This window comes from Cyclospora cayetanensis, unplaced genomic scaffold, assembly GCF_002999335.1.
Source record: "Cyclospora cayetanensis isolate NF1_C8 unplaced genomic scaffold, CcayRef3 CcayRef3_contig_1, whole genome shotgun sequence".
Lineage (NCBI taxonomy): Eukaryota > Apicomplexa > Conoidasida > Eucoccidiorida > Eimeriidae > Cyclospora > Cyclospora cayetanensis.
In genome coordinates, this window is record NW_020312036.1 from 905587 (window position 1) to 925739 (window position 20153).

The 20153-nt window shown below is 52.0% G+C and overlaps 4 protein-coding genes across 4 annotated transcripts; all 4 read right to left on the reverse strand.

Moving 5' to 3' along the window:
* Nucleotide 1: 1 nt before the first annotated feature.
* Nucleotides 2-826, reverse strand: LOC113147373. Its single transcript, XM_026337729.1, has 6 exons — nucleotides 748-826; nucleotides 565-622; nucleotides 439-506; nucleotides 356-381; nucleotides 223-297; nucleotides 2-100 (listed from the first exon to the last, which is right to left on the reverse strand). Exons 1-6 carry the CDS (start codon nucleotides 812-814, stop codon nucleotides 2-4), a joined length of 393 nt encoding a protein of 130 aa, XP_026193514.1. The 5' UTR covers nucleotides 815-826.
* Nucleotides 827-1629: 803 nt separating this feature from the next.
* LOC34619267 lies at nucleotides 1630-6449 on the reverse strand. The gene is made up of 13 exons (XM_026335943.1): nucleotides 5691-6449; nucleotides 5437-5518; nucleotides 5099-5287; nucleotides 4942-4973; nucleotides 4691-4744; nucleotides 4412-4461; nucleotides 4100-4185; nucleotides 3923-3959; nucleotides 3460-3535; nucleotides 3273-3340; nucleotides 3034-3113; nucleotides 2621-2783; nucleotides 1630-1741 (listed from the first exon to the last, which is right to left on the reverse strand). The coding sequence occupies exons 1-13, from the start codon at nucleotides 6447-6449 to the stop codon at nucleotides 1630-1632; spliced, it is 1788 nt and encodes a 595-aa protein (XP_026191728.1).
* Nucleotides 6450-7783: 1334 nt separating this feature from the next.
* LOC34619266 lies at nucleotides 7784-8698 on the reverse strand. Its single transcript, XM_022732567.1, has one exon. The coding sequence runs from the start codon at nucleotides 8696-8698 to the stop codon at nucleotides 7784-7786; it is 915 nt and encodes a 304-aa protein (XP_022592799.1).
* A 3043-nt stretch (nucleotides 8699-11741) lies between these two features.
* LOC34619265 lies at nucleotides 11742-15717 on the reverse strand. Its single transcript, XM_026336313.1, has 6 exons — nucleotides 15322-15717; nucleotides 14928-14997; nucleotides 13977-14147; nucleotides 13593-13683; nucleotides 12660-12745; nucleotides 11742-12223 (listed from the first exon to the last, which is right to left on the reverse strand). Exons 1-6 carry the CDS (start codon nucleotides 15715-15717, stop codon nucleotides 11742-11744), a joined length of 1296 nt encoding a protein of 431 aa, XP_026192098.1.
* Nucleotides 15718-20153: the final 4436 nt, after the last annotated feature.

The following is a 20153-nucleotide window of genomic DNA, read 5'->3' on the forward strand; positions in this document are numbered from 1 at the left end:
CTTACGCTATAAGCGCCCTGGCCCTCTCGACGGTTTTTCGTTGGGTTCTTATTTCATGTCTGAGTTGCGCAATCCTTTGTCGGTCATAGTTCATCCTTTCCTGAGGGAAACGATAAATAAATGCCATATGATTATCATTCAGGCATATATTTTAACTGGTTTCTTGTAGGCCCGTGATGTTTACTAAACTAGCTTTAAAGTGACCTTCTTCCCAAGTTTCACCTGTGGTGACATTGTCCTTTCTAGATCCTCTTGGTTCTGGGGGCTCATCAATGCATGTAGTTCGCTCTCCGCTTCCTATGTTCTGCGCTTTGGGTCCAACTGTAGCGTAGTCACATGAAAATTCACTCCTGACCTTCTCGTTCTTTCGTTGAAGGTCAGCTGATGTATTTTCTTGCATAGCTCTTCCCCGATAATTGATATCGTAGCAAGACTAACCTGCAGGGCTGTCTATGCCCATAGCTATATCCAGAACACCTTGAGCAGCCGCTTTCTTCTCGGGGTCACTGTTGTAATCACAATGGACCAGTTTCAGAAGCACAAGGGTTTCGTGGGTATACTCACTCTTCTTCCTCAGGTTTTGGGGCGTAAATGGCATAAACTCCCGCGCCTTTTAGCGCTTCTGAAAAAAAATGTTTCATAATTGCACCAGCAACGCTTTTACCCAGAGAACACCGCGAAAACGCAGGCAGAAAACAAGGGAAGCGAGAGCCAAGGCCGCGAGAAACTTGCACAACGAGTACCTACCTGGATTCGCCGTTGCTAGTTCCCTTATTTCCATTGTTAGCCCTGCGAGCTTGAAAAAAGGGTTCATCTCCAACGCATTTTTGAGATCTGGATGTGTCATGAGTTGGGTGATCTAGTAGTGTGCCTCTCGACAAGTAGGCTGTACCCTTGGACACTTTTTCCAGCTTTGTGGCTGCAGGAAGTCAAATCTAGGGTTGTCAGTAAACATAGCTCTTAAGATAAACGTATTTACCAGCAGAATCGGCCAGTGGGTTGCTCTCATTTCCTGTAGGTCATGATGAGGTGCTTTGACCCACGCAAACATCGGGATTAAAGAACCGTACCCGCCTGTTGTTGCGGTACTGGCGGCGCAGCTTCAGCTGGGGCTGCTCCTGTTGACACTGGAGGTGCTTGTTTTTCTGCTACTGCAGAGAACCGTCCTGCTAAGTCATGTCGCTTGAGATTTGGGGACGGTTGAACTCTGTACCCAGCGCTTGCATTCAGTCCCAAAGTGCAGATTGCAACAACTAGACGTAAGAAACCCGTCATTTCTAAGCATTTGGTGATCATTAATAAAACAAACAGGGATAAATTTATCGCATATCCTGAGGTCGAAACAAACTAAGGTACACCTGAGCATACACCTGAAATGTTGTATGGCCAGTGGACACCATCAAAAACGGTGCTTAACATTGCCCGATGCATCCCGGCTGCGAAAAAGGAGCAGTAGATGCCGACATATTTGCAAACTTGAACTTTTGCAGGGTCGTGTGAAATGCAACCAGCTGGTTGCCTTGTAATTCGTGGCGCAATGGTGCTGAACACTGTGAGAGGTCATGATCATGGTGGAAACGGAGGACAAGGGCATTCTACTGATGAATAAGAATATGCGCAGCAATGAAATCAAAGACTTTTAATGCAGAAAACGCTCCCGTATGCATTTTGTCCCGACGCAGAGGCATAATCCAGCGACAACTCAGAAGGCATTTCGGGGCATGTTCCTGCATGGAGTGGTCTGAATTATCTTGGAAACCGGGCCACCCGATATGCACCATTTCACATCCGAATGGGCTACTGCCGCATTTGGAAAAAAACAGCGAACGAATGGAACTGGGAAAGCATGAACTAACCGGTTCATTCTTGCTGCCCGTCGGCTCGTCTGAGAGCACCGAATGGTAGCTATAGTGACTCCCCTCTTTCACTGCCTCTTATCGATTTGAACCCCAGTCCCCGATGTTGATGCACCTCCAGATTCTTTGCAGACAGCCTGCATCGAAGATATGGATGGTGTTTACTTTTCCCTTCAGGTGACCGAGGGGCCACTGGATCAAAGGATTAATACACACATTAATGCATAAAGTGGGCGGGTTGGCCGTCTTCAATTGAGAGGAGATACTTGGTCCAACTAAAGCTCACGCGGACGAACTAGGTCCGCACTGAACTCGCAGGAATGCAGGCATGGCATTCTCCGTTTCCCACACATAACTGAGTTCGCAGTACTCGAGTGTAAAACAGACTTATCCAAACTTACTGCAGCCTTCATTCGATTGCAGTCAGAGAGCGCAGCTTTGGTTCGGAAAGCCGCAACATAACAGGGCAGTGGTCTGACCCAAAGAAGCGTCTCTGCATTACACAGGAACACGAAGCGCGTTAAAACTGCCTGGACCTGTATAATCTTCCATGCCTGTACTTATGCACACCATGTAACGTAACTGACAAAAAGTACTAGCACACCTCTGGCAGCAAAAAATGGCCGCCTACTCTTGAACACCGCTATCTGAATCGATGGTTTAAAAGGCTAATCCATTCTACAGAACCTGATCTCACCCTGGGGAAAGCCTGGCCCACGATTTCCACCGAAGAGACACATGAAAGCAGCTCCTCGCTGGCGAACTGCAAACGTATGACGCCGACAGCACTAGAGAAAGCCATTAAGGGCGCGTGTTCTAGGATAATATCCCTGAATCGGTGTATCGCATGGGCGTGCAGCAAAGACCATACCGCGTGGTCTAGACGCATTCCCCGAGCAGATGACAGGCTTCTATCTTCCTTGTATCCTGAGATTGAACCAGTAAAAAAGAAACTCGTCATACAGGCCTTAATATGCCACAGGCCCCTTTACCACCCCTCATGCGCTTGGCTGAAGTGCCCACCCTCCCAAACGGGGCACGATTTCACAATATCGGACGCATAAAATTCACAGTACTACTCATGGCAACGTAACAAATTGACACAGTACGAGCACTGAGGCGTAGCCATACGGGACTTCCAGAATGGCATCTGCAGACCGGATGCCCACCCACGCACCGCGCCAGGTGTACGCCGAGTCCTGGACTGGCGGGGGTGTGCTTCTTGGGTTTTGATGTCGATAAACGTCAACAAGCTTGCTGCGGTAACATAGAAGCGATTGCAGAAAGCCGTTTTGTGCCACATCAGCAAGCACTCAAAAGGTAGCAGCACTCTGTGGCCTCGATTTTGCTGGTGAATATACTGCTGTAGTTTCTGTCCGCAACTGCAGTGACACATAAACCTTAGGATTTACGCACCCCGCATGCAAAATCTCTTGGAGTCGCGCCCTCTCCGCGTCCGTACACCCTGGTTGCCCCACATTCTCCTGCGGCGCAAACGGTTCAACGAAATTGTTCGCTTCCTCCCTTTCTACCCCAGATATTGCAACAAGGGAGGAAGCAAAGGTGGCGGCTGGTTACCCCCGCCTGTTGGCAAGCGCCCTACTGGCTTTAGTTTTGGATCAGGCGAATGCGCGCTTCTAAATATCTTCGGATGAGAGAGGTCCAAGTCTGTTGGTGCGCTGCAGAACAACATAGCGGACTACCACCTCTCAGTCACAGAAGTTCTGACTGTACAGCATATATAAGTGGACACAAAAGGTGCTTTACGGGGTAGTGCGGCTGTACTTATACATCACACCATTATCTCTGAGACTCAATGCCCTAGTGTCAATGAGTGTCATACGAGATACTCCTGGAGGCATATATATACATATATATATATATATATATATATATATATATATATATATGGGTTGGGTAGTTGTTCATTTGCTGCGGCCCTAAGCATTGGGACAGATGGATGTGCTAAGCTTGAAATTCCATATATCATATAAATCTGGTGTTCCTCGGTGTGCTGGTATCAGGGAGAAAATAACCGCTTCATAGTGCCGGCTGAGGGGCCTCACCAGTTCGCATCTCCCATCCAGATGAGGGGCTTCTGTTCTGACCGATGCAGAAACGGCACATAAACGGGCAGTGAAACCGACCAGAGGTTGGCTGGATGCCACTGTCTGTGTTGCGGAAAGCACAGTCTTTGAGCCCGTCACCTGTAAACTGGGCATTGCTGGTGCGGTTTGGCGTACGTCGTTTCACGAAAGCGAGGAGTTCTTCATCCCATTTCTTTCGCCTTTGGAAGCTCTGCTCCGCCCATCCATTGTTTGGGGAATACCTAACAATCATTGGTCGGCGTAAATGCACGAAGGGGCAAGGAGGCTGGCTGCATGACTGTACGCAGCAACCCCGATCCAAGCTCCCAGGCAAAGCACGGCGGACCAGGGACCCCTAGAACTAGCTTGCGTTCACATGAAGGAAGGAAGACGGTCACATAAAAGCACGGGCGAGGCGGCTAAGAGGGTAGCAGGGGTGTCGATGCGGCGCAACAGTTAGAGACTCACGTCGTGAGAAACGCAAGCCGCCCAAAATCCGCTATGATCACTCTCCCTTCCTGCAAACCGCATTTTGCTAGAACCAGCGACGACGCTTTTTTGCGCATCCCGATCATTAGAAGCGTGGGTTTCTTGTGTCATGGCAAACAGCAGATGAGTGCAAAATGCACCGCTTTCACGGCCCCGACTGTCAATTTTCGTATCAAATGTACGAATTCGTGTTACAGAAGCTCTGTAGCCGCAGAGAGGCAGAAAGGTGGCTAAGACACAAATTGCAAAGCAGCGCACCGCATGGTGAACATTAGGGTCCGTTTCGTTCAAATTGTACCTCAGCGCCTCTACCTGAGGCACACGCGAAACCGCCTGCCAAGTGGGGTACACTGCAACACGAAGTTGGACCGGGTGCGAATGCAGACAGCTTTACGCGCACGACGAGGAGCCCCAATGTGGATGCGAAATCGAGTCTCAGCTGCTAAGTGGCAGAGCCCTATACACCGCGGGTCGCTCGTGGCAAAAGCACATCAATTTACGCGCCCGACCTTGAGATGTCGTCGTAGCAGCAAAAACTGTCCTGCAAAACAAGCACTTACAGACACCCTGTTGGAGTGCGTCAGAGCCCTCTCCTATAAAACATCCATGAGAACAACACATTTCTGGGATTAACTGCCCCACGACATGCAGTCTGCTCAGACATACCGCTGTACTTCCAGTCTGCGAGGGACATGAGCACTTTGTAATCCGGGAGGGTCTTTAACGCCTCGCGCAAAGCAGCAGCAATCTGCTCAATCTCTCGACGCTCGGCAGCAGAGGCAGTCGGGTCCGCTTCAATTCTGACAGCGCCTCTGTGCCGCGGCAATCCATCTCCCTTGCGACAGCCTATACACCCTAGCACCTGCCACACTCAAGGAATGCTGAGTAGCACGTCTGCCGCAGGCGCGAGGTTGTGCGCAAGCATGAGGAGCTTTGTGAAATGCAGAATATGGCGGAAAGGAAGGCAACAGCCTGCCCGCTTTCTCACCTGGAGGACCCAGCGCGGGGAGCCGGATCTCCTGAAGACAAATCACGTCCTTCGCGAAAAGGGTCCGCAGAAGCATAATAAACACAGAGCTCCGTGGGCTAGAATGTCATAGAAAAGATGCGTGTTTTTTTCCACGCGCGTAATGTAATACGCGAGCACATGGAGCTCGCCAGTCGCTGGCGCCTAGGTGCGGGCACTCGCAAGCTACGCCCCTTGAGGCCGGCTGGTTGTCGGCAAATGGTGCTGCAAACACGGGATGTGTCTTCTCACTGGCTTTGCTTCTTCGATATAGGCTGCGAACTGCCGCCACTGAGACGCCCTTACTCTTGGCAGCAAGCCGTTCAAGTTCCAGGTGAGGAAAGAGAGGGGTAGCGGGTCGTCCACTGTGACGAGCCCGACCTCTGGCACAGAGCTCCAAATGGCTGGGGATCCTTGTGAAGCACAGCAGGTAGCAGGGGGCTGTCTTAGTCGAGGCGAGGGAATGACGCGAGGTGTCTTTGCGGCCCGGCCTGTTTGTGTGTGCGAGTGACCCAGAGTGCGCTTGGTTGCTGCACCGCGCTTCGTGGATTTGGCTGGTTCCTCGCTGTCTGTCGGAGAGGTTGCAATGCAAATGGGATCTTCAGGAGCATTGCCACTATTCACGCGCAGCGGAGACGCTGCGGTGTCTGCGGATGGTCGCCCCGGTGTCGTGGCGACCCCCTTCGCTGTGGCGGCCATCGGGTCGGAGGAGTGCCAGCCTTCTGGTATGCGAGAAAGTGTGGTCGGTGATGTTTGCATCCAGAGAATACGAACGCGGAGGGGCCTTATGATGGGGAGTGTGCGTACAGATGAGCATGCAGCCGACCCCAGCGACCGAGGTCTCACTCCACTGCGCGTGGTCTGATGACTGGAAGCGGGCTCCCTGCGTACGGCAGAGTTCTTGGTCAAAAAAGTGCTTAGTGCTGGCTGCGTTCTTGAAAGTGGTAAGAAGAAGCTAGAAGCTCCTGCAAGACAAGCTCGGAAACACATGGACTCGGGAGCACAGAGCATCGAGTGGAGGATTTACGAACCACATTCGCCGCAGAAAGGGGGCAAAGCCAGCAAAAACTTGTGCGAAGCGGTTCAAGTTTCTGGAATTTAGAGAGAAAATGAAACTTCTACGAAAGCTGTGTTGCATGAGCGCCTCCTTTCAATTGGGTGTGTTTCCGTGGGGGGCCCCCTCCATCTGCAGTTTATGCGGGAGCAACTCTCCTAGAAAGTCCTTCAAGGGGTTATATAAACGTTTTCTACCTGCAGAAACAGTGTCTGCTACTTAAATACCACTGGTTTCTCAGCCACAGTTTCTTTCAATGGCATCCTCGGAAGCCATAATTACGGCACTGGCACCACCCATTGATCTCCCTCCATGCCCTCAAAGCCGTTTCATAGCAGACCCAAAACCGCAGGCAGCACACACATATTGGCAAGCCGTAACTTTACACATCTAAACATGCGCTAGAGAACATAAAACCCGCAGAAAGTAGTCGGCCTCGCTGGGGTGCAAAAATGACACCGAAGGAAACAGACACTGCAAGTCAAAAGGCAACAAGAAGTAAATAAAAATCTTGCGGTACAGTTTGCATCCTTCACGCCTTTCGGCACAAAACAATCTTTCATGTGCATTGGCACGATTCGGGGAACCGATATAGATGTTGCATTTCTACGGCGCCCTTGTAGTCCGTGGAATTTAGGAATGCGTGAGACGTGTAGCGGGTGTCGGCTCGCCTGCACGTGGATGGATGGTGTCTGGGCAGCTATAAGAGGAAACCGCACCAGCACCGATCACTAACACTTTCCCAATACGAACACGAGCAAAGCGTCATGTTGCTACGTATACCTGGGCTAGCTGTGGTCTAGCCAAGCTGGCTGAGAACTCGAAGGGGTCTGCCTATCTTCCTCTATATATAAACGCCACGATCGCACTTTCAAACCCTGAACCGAGCCCTGTATCCGAAATGAGAATAAGACAGAGAGAATGATATGCGGGTAGGGAAGTGAGCGCCAACTATAGTGCCTACATGCATACATCAACCCAGTGGATGTCAGGTGACACCGTAAGCACGCCAGGCGCAGCCTGACCACACTCGGGCCGTTCAAAGCGCATGCAAGCTTGAAATGCACAACAAATGTACCGGGCATTTAACCCGCGGTTGCGCTGGATATCACTGCGATGCGTCCTTAAGGGGAAAGCAGCACCAGCCACGACCACAAACAATGGAGGCCCTATGTAAAGAAGCATCCATAGACCCCACCCCCTCAGCACTGTCCACAACAGCCTGCCCTTCCCCACGCCTTCGCCAAAAATTGCAATTTTGATAGCAAACTTCCAGGAAGGGCTGCAGAATTCAGTTGTTGAAGACACGCCGATGGTGGCACTTGGTGCACTCGTACATAACCGTCATGCCTTCATCTGCACTTCGGGCCTGGAACGTCGAGAAGAAAGCCTCGTGATGCCCACATTTTTCGCATGTTTCTTTGCACACAGCCTTGCCCCCACCCCCTTCTCCTGCCGCCAACATAATCTTGAGGTGATGCTGCAGCCGCTGCTGCTCGAACTCGGCTCCCAAGAAGCGTTGCTGCCAGCTCTTCTTGCCAATCGTTCCAAAATTATAGCATCGCCTACTGCCAAAGAGGTATACCCCTCCCGCCGCTAAGCCGGGCCGGCACGCTGGCTGGTCGTCCATCCTGTCAACCAGCGATTCGCTTTCCTCTGACGAATGAAGTGGCGCGATGTCGTGCCCACAGTGTCTGCACTTCAGCACTGCCTTCTCTGCAGCGGCTAGGAGGGCCTCCTGGCTACCTTTTTCGGAAGCTCCCACTTTTGCCGCTGCTGCCGCTCCCTCGGCTGCTCCCACCAAATCCCGACGCAGAGAGATGGGTGCTCCACAGTTCAAACAGCCCAACGCTACCAACCAGTCAAAACTCACGCCGTTTTTTGAAACAAGTGTGCAGCCTCCAGCAACCGCAGGAGGCAGCGAAGACCCCTCTGCCTCTTCCCGCCCTAACTGCAAGTGGCTAGCTGCCTGTGATTCCGCTGCTGCTGCCTTGCCCGGAGCTTCGTATTTCAATCGTGGGGGCCCTGAAGAATCTGTAGAATCTCCCTTCACTTTGTGCCCCAGCACGAGGAACTCCACGCAGTCGTCAAGCTGTTGCAAGTCTTGCATCACCAGAGAGCGGCAAGCCTCAGCGTCACCCAGCGGCAGACAGAGGCCCTCGGCACACTGTGCCAGACGCACAGCCTTGGCGCTAGGCACGGGCATTTGGAGCGCAGCAGAATCATATGACCACCTAGGGGATTCGCTTCCTACTGCCCTGCCGTCCCAAACACAAAAATGGAGGCTCAAGAAAGCATAGACGGCCAGTTACAGGAAACGCCCAAGGAGCCAGGACGCAGATATCAGCAGAAAGGGGGTTCTACGAAAACATCCGAGGGAAAGTGTGGCAGAAGCGACCCTAGGGGGCCCAGAATGGTGTAAAGCTAGTAAGGTGTTTTCGGACCGCCGCCACTGACAAAGTCCACTTGGCTTCCTCCCGCCTAAGGAACATAATTTTACGTTTTCGCAAGAACCTTAGGGGCGGCAACGAACGCGAGGTAGTTGCAAGCCCATCGTTAGTGCCGTAGTGGAGGCCCCTTGCTTGGCAGAGAACGGCCGGCCCCACAGTATCGAGGCGGGGGAGCCCTACGGGTGTGCTGCGATCGTCAATAAAGGAGAAAATAAAGGGGCTTTGCACTTAACGGAAAGTTTAAAATGCAAAACATGTATTGAATCCAGATAAGGTAAATTTTTTCGGTGGCTCGAGCTATTGGTTGCTGCGTAGTAACGGCTGCGGAGTCGGCGATCGCTCGGATTTAGGCGGGACCAGCAGCAAAATCGCCTCCTCTTCTCACTAACACACCGAAGGATCGGATACTAGTTAGAATACGTACGCTTGCTTCTCTCTTCGCCGAATGACAGCTGGCTTCACTCTTTCCACTCATTAAACAACAGCAGTGCTCAGTATCCCTTGTGAGCCTTCGAACTTCCACTTACTACTATCTTTGCTTTTCCATCTGCTCAAGCCGCTTGTGCCGAACGCCCCATGGCAACGTGGCCTTTAATGTATCGGTAGCCTCTCTAGAGAGCGAGCGCGCAAACGCCACTCCTAGCGACTGCCTCGGTGGTCCAGCAGTGACTGGCTGTGAACTCTTCTAGTGAAGGCTGTGCATCCCATTCCTCGATGCACCACAAAGGCATATTACTCCCACTTTCAGAAGGCAATGGCTGAGTCCCGGGTTAGGAGACACGCAGTGACTCGCGGATTCCAATGCCACACGCACGATATTAGGCGCTGGGCGCCACATATCAATTTTCAGTGTAGCCAGTGCAAAAGCACTCTGTTCTTCTGTTGGAAGAAGAATTGGTGCAATTCTTATCAACGTTGCCCGACCGTAGTCAATTCGTCTACCGGCGAAGCGGAATCCCCGCATGCCCACCCAATTAGTAGCGTAGTCTTTCCCGTCCGACAGCTGTATTGCACTTGGTACTCGTGGATTCTCGAGAGAGCCCATGAGCTCGTATGGCCATACATATTTGCCTTCAGAGAAACGTTGACTCCTAGAGACTTATTATCTAGTAATCCGCCAACATGCAAATTGAAGTGTTTTTCTTCATGCCACTCAAGACTCTACACAATCCCAACCAGAAATTAGGCGGCCCAGCTTCTGCACTTTGACTTATGTCCTATTCTTGCGGGCGCCGATTACGGTGCGTGCTGCTTCTCCTGCACATTGTGGCTGCTGCTCAAGCACGTGCTGAGGGCACTGCCTAGAATGTCTTTGCACCTAGCTGCCCAAGAAGGGAGGCGTCGCGCGCCACTACACAAACAGGAACTCTCAGCTTCCGCGCACGGATGTAAATAGGTTTGCATACAAGTGACAAATGTATGGCTGATGAGTTGCCATCAAGGCTAGTAGCGCAGTCATCCAACTGGCGCCGTGATGCTCGAACGAAACCATATCCTCTGGGGAACGCCTCAAGCTTTACTTTAGACTAAAGAATAAACCGAAACGCGCGTGACCAATGGCACTCGCCCCCAGCGTACGAACTCCATCCCTCCGCCTGCAGGCGCTTAAGCGACCTGCGTCTCTGTCTGCCTGTAGCGCTAGTGGCGCGGCTCACGGTTCTGCCTCGGTTTCTGCTCGTGGACATGGGCGCAGTACATTTGGCCTGCTCTCCGCCAGTTGTTGTGCACGTAGATACGAAGAGCTACGTGAACATAACATCCGCGCGTAGGTAGTATACCTTCACACGCTTGGAGGACTGACTGCCTAGATTCCAACGCAGACTCCCACGCCACGACGCTGCGGGTGGCGTCCCTTCCTCTATTGTCGATTTATCCCCCGAACTTCTCTCGGAATGAAATGGGGAAAGCCTGCTAGTGGATCCTCTGGCGCCGGTGTGCGCGCAGTAGCAACCACTGGGGCCGCATGCCCTACGCCCATCTATTTCAGTGGTGTGGTACCGCTCGATGAACCCTGGCCACTTATTTAGCGTGGCGCACTAAAAACGTGCAGCCTTCATGAGCGGCCGACTCCAGGCGAAAGTCCTTTTGGGCAGCACTGGCGCAGACTGCGCCTTTTTCTACGTTGTACAAGGCCTTATTCTAACAGCACAGTGCGCAGCAGGGCGGCTGTGTGCCCTGATGCGTATTTGCTAGATATACGGTGCGCGTTTCCCCAGCCGTAGCATAGACCAACAAAGCATGGCATACCATGAGACTAGACGGCAAGGAAAGGCGACGTGCAAAGAAATCAGGCAGACCAATACTTGCTCTTGACCGCTCGCCCGCCAGCTCTTCGCCTCCACCTGCCATCCCATGGGGAGCTCGCTCTGTCATGCAGTGGTAGTGTGAGCCTCTTTCGAGGATTGCAGACTTCTGTGTTTAGTGAAAATCAGACACAGTAAAAGTCTTACAGCCACACCGCAATCGCTCAGCGGTCACCACTCAGAACAAAGTCGGCCTCTTCATCATCGTCTGCAAACACAGCAGTGACACAAACCGACAGGAGTCAACGCAGAAGGACAACCCGTGTTCCCAAAGCCTCGCATGCAGCTTCAAGAAGAAAAAAGGGAGGGTGTGGCATACGCTTTTGCAGTGGATGTACAGAGCTGCGTTGTTTCTGGTTCGCACGCGTGTATGGCAATGCGTGTACACCGTATCTCTTCTTTATGCATGGGCACACGAATACACGCCCATGTATGAAGCACAAGTGCTTTTTCCGGTTTGCATACATGTATGTACGTGCCTAGCGATTCGTGCTTATCAAGAATTTTCGTTTGTGTGTATTATTGCAGAGCCGGAGTCCAACAAAGTACCTTCAATGGCCATTCCCTTCGCTTCGACTCCCTGCGCAGCCTCCAGCTGCTTTGTGAGATACTCATTGGCGGTGCGCAGCCCCTCGATTTCCCTTTCCACTGTCTCTAGTCGCTTCATCAGGGCGTCCACCTTGCGGATAGCCCTCCCGACGCCTTCGCTCTGCGAGTCGAAGCTCAGGTTGATGACTTCGTTCATGCTCTCCACTTGGTTGCGCAGGGAGGCAAAGCTGACGTATGTAATCAACGGAGACAAGCGATACACGTCCGAGGAAACAGGACCGGTGCCTGTCTCGGTGTCTTGCGCGCCAAAAGAAAACACTGTTCGGGTGGGGACATGCAACACGAGATGCATTAGGCAGGTGTTGGACTTCATCCCGCACATCTCCAAGGTGAACCAACAGTTTGCTTGCAGGTCGTAAGTGTACATGTCTGCAGCATGCAGAAGACGAGACAGCGTGCGCAGAAAGCGGTTCCAGCCACGCAGATATAAGTTACAGGTGTACGTCCGTACTCAGGCAGACAGACAAGCTGACCGACACACAAACCCAAGCACACGCCAGAACATGCACAGAAAGGGGCAGCAGTTGAGCAGCACTAAAGACGACGCACCACGACCAAGGTCGCATGCACACACTGCAGACCCAAGGATGTTGCATGCGCTGCGGGAACTGGGTAGACAAGGGTATTTCGTGGGGAGAAGCAAGACGTGGAAGCGCGCGCCTAATTACACCGCGAGATAGAAAAACTATCTCTACGAGCGAGGCCAGTATGGCGCACACCAGCGTCTCAATGCCACCCCTCCTACCCCCTCCCTCCCAAGACCCCTGATCTCCCTCAGAGAAGCACCCGAAAATCCTCAGCTCACCGGATAGCACATAGTTGGATATCCAGCCTCCGCTGTAACCCCCGCTGATGATAACCCAATTCGAGTCGAATACGCAAGAGTTGTGCCTGCGCATAAGGCGACGCCGCGCTTCAAACGCAAAAACATCCTACACCGCCGCTAGGCTAAATCGCCATTGTCTCATGCACGCCCCGTGCGTGCTTATCTTACCATCGTGTCAGCAGCGGGGTCAGTGCCTGATCGGCCTTCAGATTCCCTCAGCCTAACTTGCGAAAAGCCTACCCGAAGCGCGCTGGCGGCGCGTTGCCCGCATACGCCGTAACTTGCTTCCACTTGTGCGTCTTGATTGAAAAAATCCACACGTCATTCGTCGCAAGGCCCCGTCCTGAAGCAGACGCACCCGAGACACAATAGCGGCAAGCGCGCAGCGCAGGCTGCAAGAAACATGTTAAAACCTCAAGTACAAACTCGCATAAACCCCCTACCTACACCTATGGACATGTAAATATATATGTATATGTATACATATATATATACATATACGTATATGCATATAGATGTATATATAATGTAAATATATGCTATATATGCATATATACGTACATGTGCATACATATATACAAGCGTATACGGATGTATACGCGTAAATCTCCATCTCGACACACTCGCCCAAAAAAGAGGCGACAATAAAATTGCATTTTTCTCTAACGCTTTTAGTACAGACACCGGAAAGGAGCGAATCACGAGGCGATGGGCTGCGGGAGCGTTCTCTGGCTATCTGCCTGGCTGGCTGTCGCCCTGCCACACCGCATGCCGCTACACGCCGCTATCCCCCCGGCAGACACCGTGCAAGAATTTGCATTACCCGTCGAGTCTCCGCCGAAGAAGAAAATACACGGTTCCTTGTGCTTCTTGTGAACCCATGCGGAGGCAGAATGCCCGCAGCGTGCAGGCATGCTTTCTGTGTCTTTGTCGTACTGCACTTCACTCCATTCCTCGCCGTCCCATACCCACATGTCATCCAGGACGCTTTCGCCGCTTTGACCTGCACCGCCGTGCACGACGAATACTCCAACATAGAAATAGCGCCCCCCCAGCTCGCCAAGAAAATCTTTCTTGTTACAACCCTGCGAACCCTCCCTCTCCCTCCGCGCGGCAGCCCACCCACGCCACCTCACGCAGAGCCGTGCCTACAGACGCCTCTTCGCAGCTTCTGCCGAGGGGGCAGATGCGGTCCCGAATGAAGAAGCGCGCGTGTGCATGCATGCATGCAGGGAAAGGAAGCGGGAACGGTAGAGAAGGTGGCAGGAGACAGTGCTTTTTGCGTCAACCGCTCACCCCCATGCACAAACACTTTGTCGAAAACAACTGAAATGTGGAAAGCCCTCTTTGGCGGCTTCTTGGTCGAGGCGACGATAGTCCACGTCCGAGCACCCGGATCATAAAGGCTGCCCGTTGCCAGTTCCCCTCCTGGGCCCTTGCCACCAAACAGAAAGACGTGCTCTCTATCTGCAGGGGCAGCAAACACCGGAGGGAAGGAGAAAAATAAACCCCCACACAGCTCACGCTGAACTCCGCACTCAAAGGAATTCTGATGCAATGGCGAAACGCCTAACAGCCCCCTAAGGTCTGTGTCAAATCCAGCAGGGCCTCCGCCGTCTCGCGCTTGCTGTCTCTAAGTGAGTGCACCATCTCACCACGCAAAAAGACAAACCCCACCACGCAAAAAGACAAACTCCACCACGCAAAAAGACAAACCCCACCACGCAAAAGGAAAAACCCCACCACGCAAAAAAACGACCCCACCATGCAAAAGGAAAAACCCCACCACGCAAAAAGACAAACTCCACCACGCAAAAAGACAAACCCCACCACGCAAAATGAAAAACCCCACCACGCAAAAAAACGACCCCACCACGCAAAAAGACAAACCCCACCACGCAAAAAGACAAACCCCACCACGCAAAAAGACAAACCCCACCACGCAAAAGGAAACACACCAGAACTTCTTTTGCGCCAGACAAAGCCTGACTTTGAGGTGTCTGGGCAGCATGTTGCGCTGCAACGCACCCTGCAGCAGCCCTGCCCTCACCCGCCTGAGAGGTGCTCGCCACTGCTAGCCTGGTGATGCTATCTCGGCAGACGCCATTCACAGAGAGGAAGAAACAAGGGCATGCGATACACCAAAAGAACAGCCAGTTGACTCTCAGGAAGGCGGAAACGGGGGATGCGTCGCTCAAGAGTTGCATGCAGGCATGCACACCCTTCAATAAAGACGCCAAAACGTACTCGTCTTTGGGTTCACCCAGGTGACCATCGTGGCACCCATTCGGGGAACAGGTGTCTGGCCTCTAACTTTCTGCACCAACCACCAACGCACAAGGAGGTGTAAGAAGCGACACTGGCAGAGCGCGTTTTATGAGGAAGGCCCAAGCCAAGACAAGGCGCGAATATACAGTACACCTGGCATCGCTGCTGAAGATCGACATGTTTACCACCACGCTCTAAATGACGCCTCATCGACCGCCCTATCCCCTTGCGCCATCCCTGATGAGTCGCCTTCTCGCCAACCGTGGCGTATCCCTCTTCCCCACTGCTCCCTGCCCCTTGGTGAATGCGGCGCTTCTCCTGCCCGCAACTGTGAATGCTAAGAAGAACTCTATCCGAGGACGTGACGCAGTACCTTCATAGGCTCAAAAGCGTTGATACCAGGAATGTAGCGTATAAAATCATTGAGGAGCTCTCCTTCTGCGTCTTTACCCCCGAAAATGAGGAAATCGCCGCCTCCAGCGACGCAGCAGTGGCCCTGTCTGGGAATAAAGCAGTGGCTGTCGTGTATAATTTGAGTTAGCTGAAAGGATGGAGGAGAGAAAAAAGCCGTGTTAGGGCCTGTTCTGTCCGCGCTGTCCTCCTCGTCGCCCTCCACCCGGCGGGGATGTGCTTTGGTCTTTTTCGAGCCACTCAGCGAGTGGATGATGCGTTCCTTCCCAATCTTCAGCTGCTGCTTCGCTCTCTGCATGCGGCTGCCGGAGCGGCGAGAAGACGGTTCCTCTGATGCGACGGCCTCCTCATCCGCCATCTTGGGCATGTCCTCTTGGCTGTCTGCCGAGAAGGAGCCGGAAATCGCCTCTGAAGTCAAGGTCTCATCTATTTTAGACATTTTTTCCGACTGTCAAGGCTCAGGTCAAACGGTTAAAAGACAAGCAGGCAGCCAGAGTTTCGTCCAGCACGCGCCAAACAGCAAACAGCCCAACAACCCAACACGCGGGTGGCAGAGAGGCCAAAAACGTGGCAAAGACGGAGCAAAGGCCTCACAAAAAGACGGCGGCGCTGAAGGTTACAAACGGAGGGACAAAGAAATACGCCAAATGGGTGCTAGGGCCAAAGACGGGCTCCAAGCGCACTCCGAAGGGAAGGGAATGGGGGAAATGCAGCCTTTTAGATGCGAGTAAAGACGCGCAACAAGAACTTGTTGCACGGGAGGGAAGCAGCACAGGCAGGTTCAGCCGAGGGAGCAGTGCCGACCACTGCACGTCCCCTGCAGCTGCTCCAGCAGTGCAGTGTTTTCACGTCCACCACGTTATACCTGAAGATGCCGTTCTTGCTGATTTTAACGGCTAGGGAGAACCCCACGGAGCAGGGGGTAGCCGCCACTGCCTTTGTTCATGTGCCAAAGAAAGCGGAAGGCCCTTCCCTCCACATGCTCTCAGCACCACGCCGCACGCGAGGCGTCAGATCCTCGAGTCACCGCAGAACAGGACGGCGTCTTGCTCAAGTAGGAAACAGGAAATGCCGAATTTTCGTAAGGAAGCAAAATAAAGTGCATGCGCGCGGAGCCCTGGCTGCTGCTCCTGCTGCCGAAGTGGCCAGTGCCGCTAATGCTCGTGTTACCGCAGCTTCGTCCGAATCGCTGCTATTGAACGACCACGGCTGCTTCCCACAAGATGTCTTGACCCCGGATACGGTGAATTTGAGAGCAGAAGGGAGCTGTGCAGTTTCCCTCGCAATGGAACCCACTCTTCTGAACTATGGAGCGCGATGGAAGCACCGGGCATATTGGTGGCTTCCTGCCTCTCAGCTTCTGGAAGATGGAGCTATATGTCTTCAGAACAGCAAAGTAGGCTGCAATAGGGAGGCTGCTGGGGGCGTATACGAGGCGCTCCCAGGCGGTGGGAACCTACTTCGTCTCTGAAAGATGCAGCTCAGCAGGCTGCCTTGCAAACCTAGTGAGAGGCGATAGATGCGTCGAGGGCTGCAGTTCGTATCTGGCTGTTTAACAGTGTTTTTCTGTGTTGTGTTGTGCCTCCCCCCCTACGCCCTGCTGGCTGCAGAGATACTGCACCGGGCATGAAATACAGAAAACGGCGGCAACTTCAAGAGCACCGGAGATGCTGGATCTTTGTGGCCTTCATCTTTCAGTGGCCGGGAGTAGACTCTCAACCCCGAATTCAGAGCAGAAGGCAAACAAGCGCTGGAGAGTTGCTCTGGCTCGCTGGGAACGCTGCCTCCTGCAGCGACTCTGAAACTTCCCGCAGGTAAGTTCGCATGAAATACAAAAGCCCAAGGTTCCAGGATACAGACAAAAAGGTCGTGCTGGGGAATCTGCAACAAGGGAGGCCCATAGGTGACAGCCGAACTGTGGCTCGGGCCTGCGAAGGCATCTGCCTGCTGCATGCAAGGATTCTTGAATGGCTGGGCTATATGCACACATGAAAATATAATGCCGCGCGTGAAATGCTCAGAATGCATAATCAATGGGAAATTTATCAAGGATTATCCCAACGCAGAATGCAAAGGGCAGCTGCCACACACCACCGTCCTACAGCGCTTCATGCGCCCAGCTGGACTTCCCAACCTACCAATGTACAGTTCTCCTCACCAGAAAAATACCTGGAAAACTTATTCTATTTTTCTTTATGGCACCGAAATGCCGGTGAATGAATGTGGAGCCTCTCATGGTGGCCACGCGGCATTGAATTTTGCAAATAAAAACCAAACCGTACAATGAATTCAGTGAAAGCCGGAGGCCTCAACGGCAAAAAGGTGGTGGAATCAATGCATGTACCTTCATAGCTCACTACGCCGCATCAGCGGTGAATATAGCTAAACAGGGTATCCTCCGTTTAAGTGTCTCTGCGCCTCCCTGGAACTTATTTTAATTGAGCCTCGACGAAAAAGGCACATTTCATGTACGCTTGTATATGTATGTGTGCGTGTTCCGCGGAATGTTTGGCTAGTGCGGTACATGGTGAGGACCCATTATAAGGTCGGAGGGAATGCGCGGGGCTTGCTTGATAAATTAAAGCCCAATACAAAACCCTTAGAGTATAGCCGAATTCAGTGCGACATTCTACAACGCATTAAATTTTTGAATGGATAGCGCATGTACCATGCATTTCCCGTCTTCTTTTACTACCCATGAAGGCGCCATGCAAAGTCGATAGAAGTAGTTGGGACGGTGTTGCTGTAATGTGCGACTTTCTTCCCCAAAACTTGTAAAATGTTTGAGAGAAAGTCAAGCAAGTGAACGTTCAGAGCACACTTGACCGCGAAAACTACTCAGCCGGCTTAGCCCTCACATGCGCCTACAGCTTATCGGAATCACGCGGTCGGCTGATCACCGCTAGTAGCTGGCTTAGGTTTGGCTTGCCAATTCATATGCTCGTTGCCTTGGCGTACGTAATGTGGTACGGATGTTTGCGTTGTGGCCTGCGCCTTTAGCTAAGAGGTCAGCTGCTTAATATCATCAAGGTTGGAAATTTAGGACATTTAGAATATCAGATAATAAATGGGGAAGTGCTAATTGGCCGATCCACAACATTGGTAGATGTGCGAATATAAAGCAGACTCACCTGAGCTGCCTCTGAAGAATATTTTCGACCCGCTAGTTTCTCTTTCATGCGGATGTAGCGACAGGTGCTGAAGATTAAGTAAACAGATTTCCAGGGTCTGAATTCTCTAGCCTAATTGCTATTCGGGCGCAAGTGCAACCATTCTGAATGCTTGCCCACAAGCTGTACTACCAAACGGCCCCTTTGCTCACCCGGAGACGCTGATCGTTTCGTCCCAGTGTCCTTGTAGATATAGGTCTGTTTTCCACACTTTACGTGTGGGACATGTAACACTGAAGACGGCACCTTTTACCTGAACTGACTACACAGGTAGCAAGGCTTTCACAAATTTCACTGGCACAGAAGGTAAAACGTGGTTTTTTTTCGCAAAGAATTGTCTTATTCATGTAGAATTTTCTACAGAGCTTGGGAAATGCACTGTCAGCAGCCACTTCACTGCTTGTTTTATGTAGCCTTCCTGCTGCCGTCTTTGCTTGTAATCGAATGCTTCCCCAACTGCACACTGCGTCTTGCGCTGCCAAAAAATTTCCGCGGTCGATTTGCCGTGTAGCCACATTTTCTACAATGACTCTAAACCGGATCAAATACTCGGTTCACCCGCTGAAACATGTGCGGCAATAAAACTTTTCACCCCTCCAGCTGCAAGACAGTACTGTGTAAAAATCTTTTCCCGCCTTGGCTGCTGCGCCTGCGCTTTCACTTTTGCGCATAATGTGCTATGATCGCTGCGCATCCCATGAATCGCCGACGCATCCTAGTAAGACAGACCAAAGCCTCCTCTCAGCGTGGAGAGGCTTCAGATGAGGCATACACGTTGCACATTTGCCAAAGTGGCTAGTGGTTTCATCATCTTCGTGCCCCGCTACTGCAGCTTCTCCGTTCCCACCTATACCTCACACGGAATTTGGCTTTTCAAATCTTGCTGCTTTCTGTCCATTCAGAAAGGCACCCTGCGCTTCTTCAGGCTTTGCATCATTGCTCTGCATCAAAGGCTGCAAGGACAGCCTCCTCCCATCCCTCGTCTTCAGAAAAGGGCATGCTGCCGCTGCGTGATAATGTTTTTGGCACTATCCTGTGCGTACAGCAGCCAACAAAACAAAAAATGCGCTAAGGCAATTCGTGAAAATAATCGCTTTCTGCTAATGCATGCAGATAATCAGCAGTGTGTCTGTTTGGTTTTCCAGCACTGCGTGGGCAATAAGCGTATCCTAAATTGAAGTCCTTTAGCCAGAGTGATCCTTCCTACACAAGAAGATTAAAGTAAGCCGTCCTTCCCGCTTACCAGAGTGGAAAGAGCATAATGCAATTCGCTTTTGCAACTAGCATTAAAGGCAGTGTTCTGCTGATTCCCAGAAGCTGGAAAAGCGCGATCTGCGTTGCCTGTTTGCAAGGTAACGCAAAGACTCTAGAGTCCCATAATTACATGACGCATGAAAGCACAGTATGCTTCGTGCCAGAGCACGCAGCAGGCTCAGAATGCAGCGGTACAGCGGCTCGCAGGCAAAAGTCTCACATAGGCAAAGAAATATGCCAGGGCGTCACAAATATACACGATTGACGCTGGCGCCTGCAGAGCAGAGCATCTTGCTAAGCATTTCACAGCTTCATTGAGCTCCTGCATTACACAGCAAAGCAGACGCTACAGAATTTGCTGATTCTCAGT